The sequence below is a fragment of the Tetrao urogallus genome (genome assembly GCF_951394365.1).
Source record: "Tetrao urogallus genome assembly, chromosome: 5".
Taxonomy (NCBI): domain Eukaryota; kingdom Metazoa; phylum Chordata; class Aves; order Galliformes; family Phasianidae; genus Tetrao; species Tetrao urogallus.
Genome location: NC_136818.1, coordinates 23,739,027 through 23,751,812, shown reverse-complemented (window position 1 = coordinate 23,751,812; position 12,786 = coordinate 23,739,027). Strand labels below are relative to the sequence as shown.

Genomic DNA, 12,786 nt, shown 5'->3' with positions numbered 1-12,786 from the left:
CTTGTGTATAAATAGTGCTTTTCCCTTTTGTGTGCCTTGTTCACTCCAGGTGGGAATCAGAAAGCCAAGCTGGGTTTTTCCTCCTAACACATTGCCACGTTTTTTAGATCCTGAGGGCAAAATCATACATTCAATGGAAGAGATAAAAATCACCCAGGCTATGCCTTTGGCTGCTCTCCAGCTGCAGAAGATTGAGAGGGTAGATGAAGGGGGATTTTGTCTGTATTCAGCAGGGCTGCAAGACTCACTGGAGTATTGGGGGCCTTTTCCTGCCAGCTGGAAAGTGAGAAGCAGCACTGTGAGCCCATGTTATGACTATGCTTTGTCTGCTCTTTTGCTGCCTGTGAGGGGCAGGTTTTACTGTTGAAGGTCCTACTGGCACCTCTGGCATTCTCTTTTGGACTCATGTTGCACGTGCTGCTGCTACTTACAGAAGGACCTAGATGCTGCAAGAATATGTCAGGACTTCACATCCATGCTGAGCTGGACCTTGGTAAATGGATGCTGGTTATGCTGGTTGCATGAAGGCCTCTTGGTGATCCTGCTGTATTAAATAATTGCTACTAGCTGCCAAACCTAGGAGCTTCTGCTACATCCTTCTCTCTTGCCTGCTCCACTGAACCAAGGAACAGCTACAGCTTGGCTCCCCTGGGGACTCTGTTCCCTGCCTGGTGCAGGTATTGCTTTGGAGTGACAAAGATGGATGTGAACTGCGAGAACGACAAAACCGTCTGTGAAGAGCTCTGTCCTTGCTGGATTTGGTGGATATCTGCCAGCAGCCTGTCCATAGAAAGAGTTTCCAGTTTGCATTAAATGATCCCTGTGAGCACGAGGGTACTGCTCTGAGAATAGCTGTCCTTAGCCAGGTCACAGCAGTAAGCTGCTGCAGAAAGGTGCAGATGCATTTTCAGCTGACCTAGATCCACAGAGAAGGAGCCTTACACCCTCCTGCTTGTGTTCATCCTCCGATAGCAATGGAACTGAAGCAGGTGCCCCCAAGGCACCTGGAAAGCTGGCTTGCCTCAGTTCTGGCCAGGTGGTTTTGCAGTCTCATGCAGAAGGTTGGGGTGTAAGTGTTTGTACATAAGATGTTGGGCAGAGAAAGCTGCCAAGGACCTCAGCACTCTACTCTCCTTTGGTTTGCCAGGATGGTGTTTTAGGTTCAAGACCCTGAGCAGCAGGGTCATCCTAAGCACAAACCTTCTCAAGACACTGTCTCTTGCTGGAAAACAGAGTCAACAGCAAATAACAGTTCTGTTGACAGTGACAAAATTTATCAAGCAGTTTATTGCTTTTCAAGGCTGAAAAGGCCATTACAGTATCTAGTCTCAGCTATGTTATGGAGCAGTCCTCCTTGTTCTCCTTAACACTGCCTTGGTCTTTATAGTACTGCCAGGGCCTGACTGCAGGGAGAGCTGCAGTAATAGGGAAGGGCTATTATTCCCAGCAGGGATGGGAAGAAGCTGCCTGCGTGCTTTGGGCTTGGTTTTCACTTAGGAGATGTTATGAAGAAGATTTCACAACAAAAATAACTCCACCCAAGCATAGTGTCTGTTTTATCCATTTCCTTTTTGCCCAGATCTTCTCATTAGCTGCTGTTTTCCATGCGATTGGTTTTCACAGGGAGTGGTGTGCCTTGGCTGGTGCTTTATGATCCTCCTGCAGAGCTGCTTCTCCTTTCCAGGCTTGTTGGTGGGACCCATTCCTTCTGCAGGGCTGCTGCTCCCTCCAGGCTTGCCACTGGGACCTGTGCAGTGGGACGTGAGGGTCCCTGTGCCTATGGATAGGAGGCTGCAGAGATGGATGGCTGCTGTGCTGAAGCAGGAGGGACAGGCCTCTGTGCTCCTGGCTCTGCTCTTACAGGAAGAGAAAGTTCTCCCTTGTGAAGCCCTTTGTAAAATGGAGCTTCAGGGACAGCAGTGTGCGAGGAGGGGTGCCGGGTTCTGCGGTGGCATCCCGGGATGCTGCATATGGGCAGTGCTCTCTTCTGAGTGTTGGGGCTCAGGATGGCCAGTAAGATGATCAGAGGGCTGGAGCACCTCACCTATGAAAAAAGGTTGAGGGAACTGGGCTTGTTTAGCTTGGAGAAGAGAAGGCTCCGGGGAGACCTCATTGTGACCTTCCAGTACTTGAAGGGAGCGTATGAACAGGAGGGGGAACGGCTGTTTGCAAGGGTAGATAGTGATAGGACAAGGGGGAATGGTCTTAAACTGAAACAGGGGAGATTTAGGTTAGATATTAGGAAGTTTTTCACACAGAGGGTAGTGATGCACTGGAACAGGTTGCCCAAGGAGGTTGTGGATGCCTCATCCCTGGAGGTATTCAAGCTCAGGCTGAAAGTGGCTCTGGGCAGCCTGGTCTGGTGGCTGGCGACCCTGCACATAGCAGGGGGTTGAAATTAGATGATCGTTGTGGTCCTTATCAATCCAGGCCATTCCGTGATTTCTGTAGGGCTCAGCTCCTCTCCCAGGGGTACAGCCAACACAGCTCTGTCTCTGTGATGCATCTGGGTAGGATTTGATTTGTTTTTGTACAAATTAAAAGAGTAGGACCCACAAGGGAGCATCCTTTGACCCTGTTTTTATGACGGGCCAGCTGCTCCCGCAGGTGTGTTCAGAAGGATGAAATCTGCTCGCTCCCACGCAGGAAATCTGCAGTCGCACCAAGCTCGCAGGCTTGCCAGAGCTTGGAGTAAACAGCAAGGCGTGGAGCGCAGCCCAGGGCCCAGCTCCATCATCTCCATGGCTTCGGGGAAAACAGGGCAGGGAGAGCTGGGCGCCGTCCCCGCCTCCCGCATCCGTGGCCCGGCGCCGATCTGAGGGGTCCCGGGGCGGAGCGGGACCCGGCCGGGGCCGCCAAAGCGGCAGCGGAGTCACCGGTCTCCATGGCGACGCGGCAGATCACGCGAGATCGCTTCGCGCGATCCCGCGCATGCGTACCCGCAAATGCAACGCGCCTGCCCGCGGAGGCTCGGCCGTTCCCATTGGCCGGGCGCTACCGAGGGTCACGGTGCCGCGGCTGGTGATTGGCTGCTCAGCGCGCAGGCGTGGGTCGGCATGGCGGCACCGGTGCGGAGGAGCGTGGTGTTCGTGACGGGCAACGCTAAGAAGCTGGAGGAGGTGGGGGGCGGTCGCCTGGCGACGAGCGGCCTTGGGGCCCGCGGGCCTGAGCGGAGGCCCGAGAGCGGGATCGGAGGCGGGGCTGAAGGCCGTGCTTCCCCCTTGCCTCCCGCAGGTCACTCAGATCCTCGGGGACTCCTCTCCGTACACGTTGGTGGCGAAGAAAATTGACCGTAAGTTGGCGGGGGGAGGGGGGGACGCCCGGCCCGGCCCGGCCCGGCCCGGCCCGGCCCGGCCGTCTCCTCAGCGACCGCCCGTGTGTGTCCCCAGTGCCCGAGTACCAGGGGGAGCCGGACGAGATCTCCGTGCAGAAGTGCCGTGAGGCCGCCCGGCAGGTCAGCGCCTCCCGGTTCGTTTCGGCTGTTTGGGGAGGGCGGGGCCCGGCTGCGGCCCTCACCGCTGCTGTGTCCTTCCTCCGAGGGCAGGCGTTGCCCTTAGACAGCACTGCTGCCTCCCCCGTGGTCTCTCGTCCCCACAGCGACGAGCAGACGCGACGTGTTCCTCAGTGCGGCCCTGGCGGCTGTGGGCTGCAGGATTTTCCACCTCTTGGAGCTCGTGCTGGGCATTTCCACTGCACCGTTAGGGCCAGGGCTGTGCAGCTCTGCTCATTTTGTTGTGTGGGAGGTCCTCTGCCACCGCTCAGCCCCTGCTGGGGACGCAGTGGGCTGTGTGGTGAGGGCTGACACTGAAGGGAGGGCTTTGGTTGCTGCTGAGTTGTTCTTGTTATCTTGGGTGCATGAGACCAGCACTGAGTAGGGAAATGAGTCTAGTAGTACCTTCCTTAAGGCATGATATTGCTTTTGCTGCAGATTCGGGGGCCTGTTATAATAGAGGACACCTGCTTGTGCTTCAATGCCCTGGGGGGACTTCCAGGACCATACATGTAAGTAGATGGGAACCTGCCTCACTTTTCTCCTCCTAGAGCGAGGAATACAGCTTGGCAGGATGAGCTTCACAGGGAACACTCCATGCACCAGGGGTAGTAGGGTCAGGGAGGTGCTCTGTGTCCTCTGTTTAATTCTGCATCCTGTGGGCAGGACATGAGGAGTGCTGTAATGCACTGTACAGGACAGGAGAGACAGATCTGAACTGTTGCCTCATGTTCCCAGTCTTGGGTGCCTGCTCTTGCAGCTTGGGAGCTCCACACCAAGCTCTGAGACACCAGGTGTGTCAGGAGTGCTCTTATGTGAGTGTCCCTTAGATTCTCATAAGGGCCTGTTTTGATCCTGTTGGTACAGGATTGTTACATTGCTGTGTATTTCTTCTATTAATGTACACTCTTAGTTCCTAGGATTATCTTTTGCCGTGATTAACTTTTTCAAACTCTCTGCTAAGCTAATCAGAGTCATAAAAGCAGTGTGCACTACAAATGAGTGTAAAATGTGAACGAGTGCAATCAATAAATGTATTTTAGCTTGTTGATGCTCGTGAGTGAGAACTGGGTTATTTGCACAGAAGTTAAGATTAAATACCCCACCATTGTTTTCCCATTTAATTTAAGAACTAGGTTTGTTTTCATTTGTAAATAGCCCAGAATGAGGTGATTTGACAGTACATTTAATAGGGATTCAGAGAGCTGTGAAAACATAGGCAACAGTGCTTCAAGGATGGTTGTGTTTCTGAGTAATATCATCAAAAATTTGTCTTTCCTCCTTTTTTTCCCCCTTCAGAAAATGGTTCCTGGAAAAGCTCAAGCCAGAAGGTACTGCCTCTTGTAGCACTGTCTGCATGTAACTGTTCTTTCCAGGCTTGGGCTGCCATGCACAAATGTGCCATGGGAATCCCTGCCTGTGCTGTGTGCTGCTGAGTGTGCTCCCCCACCTGGCTGCCTGCTTCATTGCTGGTTCCTTTGTCTGTCCAGCTCTGTCCCTTTGTGCTCTCTCTCTTAGACTGTTCTGCTCCCTTCCTCACTGGATGTTGTTTCCCCCAGGAGCTTTGGCATCATCCTTGCATTGCTGGGTTCCCAGACTTCTGCCCCCGCGGGCTGGTGGCAGGGTGTGTGGGAATTGCCTTTCACAGAGGTAACCTGGAAGACCTGTGATCTCTGGCTTCTATACTGGCATCAACAGCAGGAGTGTTAATCACTGTGATTGACAAGGGGCTTTAGTCATTCTGAGGCAATGCACTTCTTTGTTTCTGCTCCCAAATTAATGCGGCTCAGGGATAGGAGGGATTCAGCCGAAAGCATGGGTTCAGCTTAGCTTTGTTATGCCTGTGGTTCTTCCTCTCCCTCGTCCATGTGAATGCAGAGCACTCCCTTGATCCGTCTCTAGGTGGGTGTCTTGTGCTCTCCTGGAATCACACTGACACCAGGATCCTCTCTGTGTTGCTCAGGCCTGTACAAGCTGCTGGCTGGATTTGAGGACAAATCTGCCTATGCTCTTTGCACCTTTGCATTCAGTACTGGAAACCCAGAAGAGCCCGTGAAGCTGTTCAAAGGCCAGACACATGTAGGTGGGGTTGTAATGTGTATTTTGTAATAGCATTGGCTCTGTCAAGGACAGTGTCAGTGAGTGAGGTAACTGACTGAGTGAGGTAACTGCTTGGATTGCAATTGTTAGTTCTCTCGGTGTGGGAGGTGTGGAGGGTAGTGAAAGGGCTGCCAACAAACAGCACCCTGAGGAGCACTGACTTTGGCACTGCTAATTTTGGTCATGTTTTGGGGGAGTGCTGAGAAATTAGGGCAGCATCAAGCCTTTGGTGGGTGGCCACAACTGTGGCTTTCTGAGTGCCACTTTGCAGCTTGTGTTTCAGATGTGACTGCACCAGCAGTGCTGAGGAACCACGACTTACAGGGCTCTTTGGCTTTTTCATGGTAGGGGGTAATTGTTGAGCCCAGAGGTCCTCGAGATTTTGGCTGGGATCCCTGCTTTCAGCCTGATGGCTATGACCAGACGTAAGTGGCTTTTTACCTACAGCGCTTCATGGGAATTTTAAGAAAAGGAAGGGATGGGGGCTGTGTTTGTTTCTGTACTTAGAGGAACCGCATACAAGCAGTGCTGGCAAGGTGAAGACACTGTTCTGGGTCTAAATAGGGTTACAAAGAAACCCAGCATCAGCATGGGGGTCCTTGATTTTGCCAACATGTATCACTGCTAACATCCCCACTGTGGTTGGGCAGCAAAGCAAGGCAAAGGGGAGGTGTTGGGGACATGTTGCAGCAACTCATCTGCTGAGGACTGTTTTGGTTTCTTCCCACTCCAGCTATGCTGAGCTGCCCAAGGCTGTAAAGAACTCGATCTCACACCGGTACCGTGCGCTGAGCGAGCTCTCTGCCTTCTTCCTTCAGAGCAACCCAACAGAGGCCCCCTCCAATCCCAGCTAGCATCCCCGTGTCCGCAGACACTGGATGCTATACTTTTCATAAACATCCCTGCAAGGTCTCAGTTCGGTCACATGCTTATATTAAAGTTGTTCACGGTGAAGCCATGAATACTGGTTTGGTTTTTTTCTTCCCTATTTGTGTTGCTTCAGAAATGCCTGTAGAACCCAGGTGCACGTTAATTAAGGTGCTGAGATCATGGTATGTTTGTGCCTCGCGGGAGGCTTGCAGGCGCTGTTACGTTCGAGACCTTCCACCATCTTCACGCAGGTTCTACAGATGAAAACATCAGAGCCGGAGCCGCCTGTTCGCCTGTAGCCGCCCGCCTCTCCGGGCCGGGAGAACGGGCGTTCGGCGCGGCTGTTCCCCGGGCGCGCCACCGATGCGGGAAGTACCGCCCTTCTTGAGCGGAAGCCAATAGGAAGCAGCCGGGGCGGGGGCAGCAGCCAATCAGCGGCGCGGACGCTGCGCTCAATGGGAGCGCTGCGCGCTCGGATGCCGTCAGTGGGGGCGCGGTACGGGAACACGTGTTCGGGACCGGCCCCGGATCGAACCGAACGGCCGAACCGGGGCCATGGAGCTGCTGCCCCGCAGCCCCGGGGAGTTCGGCTCCGCGCGGTATTGGGACCGGTTCTTCCGACAGCGCGGGCAGCGGCCCTTCGAGTGGTACGGGGCGTTCCCGGAGCTGTGCCCTGTGCTGCTCAAGTACGTGCGGCCCCGCGACAAGGTGAGGCCCGGTTCTCCTCTCCCGGTTTGGCATGCTTCTTATCGCACTCTGCCGATCCCCCGGTTCCGCCCGGGTTGTTCTCCACATCTGAACTTTGTCATTTCCCCCCACCCCCCTTCCCTGCCTTGCAACACAGTGCTCCATACTCAGCTGTCAGGCCTTGGCACAAGAAATATGTTTCCAGTGTGCCGTAGTAAGAAATCGGAAGATACCAGATGTTGTTCCACCATGGCGTTAAATCATCCAGATAATCCCCAAAAGTGAGGCAATGTAGGCACGTTGCTTCTGTGCCCATGTACCTTTATGGAATGATTGTTAGGGCCATGGGGAGTATCTGGAGGTGCTATGGATGTGGTTCTTGCTGAGGGCTCCTGGTTAATGTCCCATTGTTGCACTGTAAAACGTTTTGAGATGTGTATGCAGGGCACCCTCACCATCACTGCTCCTCTTGTCCCTCTTCCCAGGTTCTTGTGGTCGGCTGTGGGAACTCGGAGCTGAGCGAGCAGATGTACGACACGGGGATGTGTGAGGACATTGTGAACATTGACATCAGCGATGCCGTGATCCGTCAGATGCAGGAGCGGAGCACGAGCAAGAGGCCAAAGATGAGCTACCTGCAGATGGACATGCTTCACATGGACTTCCCGGATGCCCACTTCCAAGTGGCCCTCGACAAAGGCACGCTGGATGCCATACTCACCGATGATGAGGAGGTCACTCTGGCTAAGGTGGACAGGATGTTTGCTGAGATCAGCCGGGTCCTGCAAGTGGGAGGGCGCTACCTCTGCGTCTCCTTGGCTCAAGCCCATGTGCTGAAGAAAGCAGTGGAATACTTCTCCCAGGAGGGCTGGGTAGTGCGTGTTCATGAAGTGCCCACCAGCGGGGACAAGCAGCAGTTTGTCCTGCCGGTCTTTGTCTATGTCATGACAAAGTTCAGGAAGATCCCTGGCTCTGCACTGCAGATCCTGGAGATCTGCTCCGAGGAGCAGGACAAGCCACTGCGATTGGAGAGCGCAGAGCGGCTGGTGGAGGCGGTGAAAGACAGGCAGCACTATGCCCTGCTCTGCAGCCAGGTCAGCAAAGCCCCCTGTGGGGAGCAGCTTTCCCTGGATCTGTGCGATAAAGCCAGTGGGAGGCCCCGCTACACACTGCATGTAGTTGACAGCCCTGCGGTGAAACTTTCCCGTGACAATCGCTTCGCCATCTTCATCAGTGAGTACAGCCTTTCCTGCCTGCAAAGAGACAGCACTCCGGGAGCTGCTATAGCAGCAGTAGTCCTGGTCTGCTGGAATTGGAGCTGAAGAGGGAAATCATCTGTCCCTGTGTGGTTTGGTTGGGGTTTTACTCACAGAGATTTGTCAAGCTCTGCCAGAAGCCTTGTTAGCTTCCTGTGTGCCTGCAGAGCCTGAGGCTCAGCACAAACCACAGATAAGTTTTGGGGCTATTGGACACCCCTTTACCATGAGATATGGCTCCTACACAAGCCTGCCCAATTTGAGAAAGGTCCTTTTGATCACTGATTGTGCAGCCTCGCTCTAGGCATAAGGCAGTGCTGCCTCCTTGTGAAATCTCTGTACCCTACAGTTCCTCTCCAGAGTGGTTGTGCAGGGGCAGCACCTGACTGGGGCTCTCCTGACTGCATCCCCCATCTGCAGTCCCGCAGGGCAGAGAAACTGAGTGGCTCTTTGGGACGGAGGAAGGGCGGAGGCAGCTGGCTGCCAGTGCGGGCTTTGGGCGCCTGGTCACCGTGGCCCTGCACAGGGAGCAGCACTACGAGGGCATGGCCAGCATCCAGGCAGAGCTGTCAGGGAAGGTGATGGAGCTGGCCCCGCCGGGCCTCCCTGCCCGGCAACAGGTGAGCTCATTCACTTGGCTTTCTGTCTTTCCCATTGCCAGGGCCAACCCCAGAATGCCAAACACATGCACGCGCGCACACACACACACACACACACAAAAAAGGCCATCCCAAAAACTAGAGAGCATCTAGCCCTATCTTTCCACCTTTAACTTCTTCCATCTCTTCTGTCTTTTCTTTCTTGCTCCAAGCCCCTCTTGTAAAAGGCCTTCGTGTGCTGGCTTGCTGTACCGCAACATAGATCAGGATGAGCCCAGTGTCCTGTGCACTGCGTACAGCTCATCCTGCTGCTCTCCAGAAGTGTCAGCTTCATCCTACCCCTCCAGACACAGTCAAGACATGGCCAGTGCCTGTCCCTATAGCCTAGATGCCACGAGTCTCTGTCCTCCCTGCAGGTGCCCTTCCTGTCTGTGGGAGGGGACATTGGGGTGCGGAAAGTATGGCACTGTGGCACCAGTTCCCTGAGTGGGGAGTTTGTCGTGGAGGACGTCAAGGGGAACGATGCGTGCTACTTCCGTCGCCTCATCTTCCTCAGCAACAGGAACGTGGTGCAGTCGGAGGCCCGGCTCCTGGCCCCTGCACCTCCCCCAGGTATGCTGAGGAGATGGTTAGGGACAGAGCAGGACCGAGGGTGACTTTGGGTGGTAGGGAGTGAGATGAATGTGAGGAAGAAGATGAAGAGTCACACTGGGGCCTGTCTGTCTTGTCTCAGTGCAGATGTGGATGGGGTTTTGCTCTCTGCGTTGCTGGTGGGACTTGGGTTTGGGGTGGTCAGTCCCCAGAAAGTACCCCTGGCTCCAGCCTCCTCTCTTTCAGGCCAGAAGAAACGGAAGAAAGACAAGAAGAAGCCTTGCCCTACGGAGCCTCCTATGGCAATTGACAAGAGCTACCTGTGCTGTGAGCACCACAAGGCCATGGTGGCAGGGCTCTGCCTACTGGGCAGCTCTGACCCCCTGCCAGGTGATGAGGTGGGAAGGGTTTTTCAGCCTGTGAAGCCAGAAGCAGCTTGGGGCAGGCAGGATGTGATGGGCAGAGGGAGTGTGGCAGTCCTGGCAGCTCACCTGGGCTCTGTCCCCTGGCAGGAGCCCCAATTGCAGTGCTGGTGGTGGGACTTGGTGGCGGCAGCCTGCCCCTCTTCGTCCATGACTACTTCCCGCAGGCCCATGTGGCTGTAGTGGAGATCGACCCCTCCATGCTGGAGGTGGCCACGCGCTGGTTTGGCTTCTCCCAGGATGACCGGATGCAGGTGCACATTGCTGATGGCCTGGACCACGTGGCCAAGCTTGCAGCTGAAGGTACTGTCTTGCAGAGCTTTAATTCTGTTTCCTGTCCTGCCCTCCTACTGGTTTCCAACTCTGCCTCTTGCCTCTCCCTGTGCTATCCTGTCCCTCCACAGCAGCCACGTTGTGGGATGGTGTTCCCCATGTTTCTCCAGCACCTCATGCCATGTGTTACAAGCTCCAACCTTGACAGGTACCTGCAGCAAGCAGACTTGTCCTTGTCAGTGTGTGTGCAGGGGACCTTCTATTTGCTGTCTTTCCCCAGTCCAGAAGGTGCTGTCAGAAGAAGCAGCTGGAAGTGGCAGAGGGGGGAGCCTGGCCACTATGTTCGCTGCTTCCCCACCCAGTGTGGCTCATCCCTGTACCATGGAATAATGAGTCCATGTTCCTTCTTGCAGCCCCAGCTCAGTATGATGCCATCATGTTTGATGTGGACAGTAAAGACCTCACATTGGGAATGAGCTGTCCACCTCTGGCATTCGTGGAGAAGCCCTTCCTGGAGAAAGTTAAAACCATTCTCAAGCCAGAAGGTATGAGGTGGGCTCTGGTGGCGGTGCGCTTGCAAGTGCCAGGCAGGGCTGGGCTGGTTGGTCCTGGACAGGGTCTGGGTGATGGGCTCCTCATCCTGGAAAGCAGTGGCTGTGCTGCTGTGACTGATGTGTGGCAGCTGCCTTTCCCAGCAGATCCCAGCTCCCAGTGACGTGGAGCTGGGCCAAGGGCACTTGTTGTGCTGCCCAAAGCTGCATGTGAGATGGAGCTGGTAGCACCAGTGGTACTGATACAGCTGTTTGTGTAGAGAGGGGGTGTGCATGGGGCCTGTGCAGGATGCCAGGCTCACGGGTGGCACTGTCCTGAATGCCTCTTTCTCTACTGCAGGGGTCTTTGTGCTCAACCTGGTATGCCGTGATGCTCGGCTGAAGGAGTCTGTCCTGGCCATCCTCAGGGAAGTTTTCCCCCTGCTCTATGCACGCCGCATCGATGAGGAGGTCAATGAGATCTTGTTCTGCCAGCCGAACCCCAAGAGCCGGCGGGACCCTGTGGAGCTCACAGTGCTTGCCCAGGCACTGGAGGGGTCAATGCAGCAGTTGGGGCACTCTTGGGACAGTTCGTATGCGCTGGCAGACATGCTGCAGGCCATCACCATCCTCTGAGAGGTGCCCTGATGCTACTTGAGCAAAAGGAGTGCCTGCATGGTGCTGCAGCTGGGACATTGTTGACCCTGCAGGGAGCCAGTGCTGGCCTGGTGCCTGCCTGAAGGATGCAGCTGGCATGGAAGAGGGCTTCCTATAGCAGGAGGGAGCCCGGCGTGCCTCCTGGAGTGCTGAGGCTCTACTCTTTGCATAAAGCAGAGCTGGGAGAGCAGGGAGCTGCACTGCCCACAGGACAGTGTTGGGGTGGCGAGGGGAAGAAGGCGCTCTAGGGTTGGCAGGGCTGTGTGTTTGCATCTATCCCCACTGCTTTCCTGTTGTGGTTAAATGTCACTTTGACCATCCTCTTCCCTTCCAGCTCTGCTTCTTTCCCATATTCTTCCACACCTCCAGGAGCTCTGCTCGTTGGCATCTCTGCAAACCCCCAGCTCTGCCCCGAGGCTGGTAGCAGATGTGTATAGATGGGCTGAGTGCTGTGAGAATAAAGCTCAGGACCGCTCTTGAGGTTCACAGTGCTCCACCAGGTTTATTTCTTGCTAGCAGTGATGGGACACTGCAGTCCATTTGGTGGGTGATGCCCCTGCTGCTCTGGGGCATGCCAGGTCCTGCCAGGCTGTGCAGGGAGTTGCTTAGATCCCGTGTCCGTTGCTCTCTGCATTATTCTCCTTCACGAAGCAGGACAAGTCAGTGCTCCACTTTCTCCTTTGGCTGGCCTGCTTCTGTGCAGATGCTTTTTTTTTCTTTCTTTTCTTTATTTTTTACAAAGTGCTTTTGATCCTCCCCAGGCACTCAGAGCGCTCGTGAGTGTCAGCGCTCAGATTTGGGCTGGCCGGCTCGCCGCTGCAGACAGATAAGCTGTGACAGCTCTGTGCTGCTTTGTGCTCTGCCCGGGGCTGCACGCAGTCATTGGTCACTGGCAGGGGCAAGACTGGAACACAGCTTGTGCAGCAGTCTGTCCACCCTGCGTGGTTCTCTTCTAAATCTCTTTAGTCATTAGCACTTTTTTTTTTGAAGGATGTCTATTATCCATCCAGCTCAGCGACGGCAAATTTCTCAACTCTTATCAGCAGTGCTGCATTCAGTCTATTTTTAACTCTGTTTCCAATCCTCAACATAATTCCAATGACACAGATTAGCGTGCATGCCCTTTATTTTATCTAAACCATTTCATTTCTTCCCCGGCAGCTCGCATAAAGCGTGCGTTCATCCCTCCTTTGTCCAGTTCTGCATTTCTGCTGCGTTTCCTAATTGCTGTGTAATGCCACATCCTGTTGGAAAAACAAAAGGCATCTATTGGGAAGAAAGTGGCGATGAGACCTCAGTCCGTTGCAGCTG

General features: G+C 54.6%; 2 protein-coding genes across 3 annotated transcripts; both read left to right on the top strand.

Moving 5' to 3' along the window:
• Positions 1 to 3,056: 3,056 nt before the first annotated feature.
• Positions 3,057 to 6,534, top strand: ITPA (inosine triphosphatase; the record flags this gene model as incomplete). Its single annotated transcript, XM_079535802.1, has 8 exons — positions 3,057 to 3,119; positions 3,235 to 3,292; positions 3,390 to 3,454; positions 3,929 to 4,002; positions 4,790 to 4,821; positions 5,454 to 5,569; positions 5,939 to 6,015; positions 6,324 to 6,534. The coding sequence occupies 8 exons, from the start codon at positions 3,057 to 3,059 to the stop codon at positions 6,442 to 6,444; spliced, it is 606 nt and encodes a 201-aa protein (XP_079391928.1). The 3' UTR covers positions 6,445 to 6,534.
• Positions 6,535 to 7,015: 481 nt separating this feature from the next.
• METTL13 (methyltransferase 13, eEF1A N-terminus and K55) lies at positions 7,016 to 11,454 on the top strand (the record flags this gene model as incomplete). 2 transcript variants are annotated; one of them, XM_079535793.1, is made up of 8 exons in its annotated part: positions 7,016 to 7,168; positions 7,633 to 8,380; positions 8,824 to 9,023; positions 9,419 to 9,614; positions 9,840 to 9,983; positions 10,106 to 10,318; positions 10,702 to 10,833; positions 11,180 to 11,454. In XM_079535793.1, the coding sequence occupies 8 exons, from the start codon at positions 7,016 to 7,018 to the stop codon at positions 11,452 to 11,454; spliced, it is 2,061 nt and encodes a 686-aa protein (XP_079391919.1). The 2 variants fall into 2 exon arrangements, with proteins under 2 accessions (XP_079391919.1, XP_079391918.1); XM_079535792.1 differs by having other exon boundaries at positions 9,825 to 9,983.
• Positions 11,455 to 12,786: the final 1,332 nt, after the last annotated feature.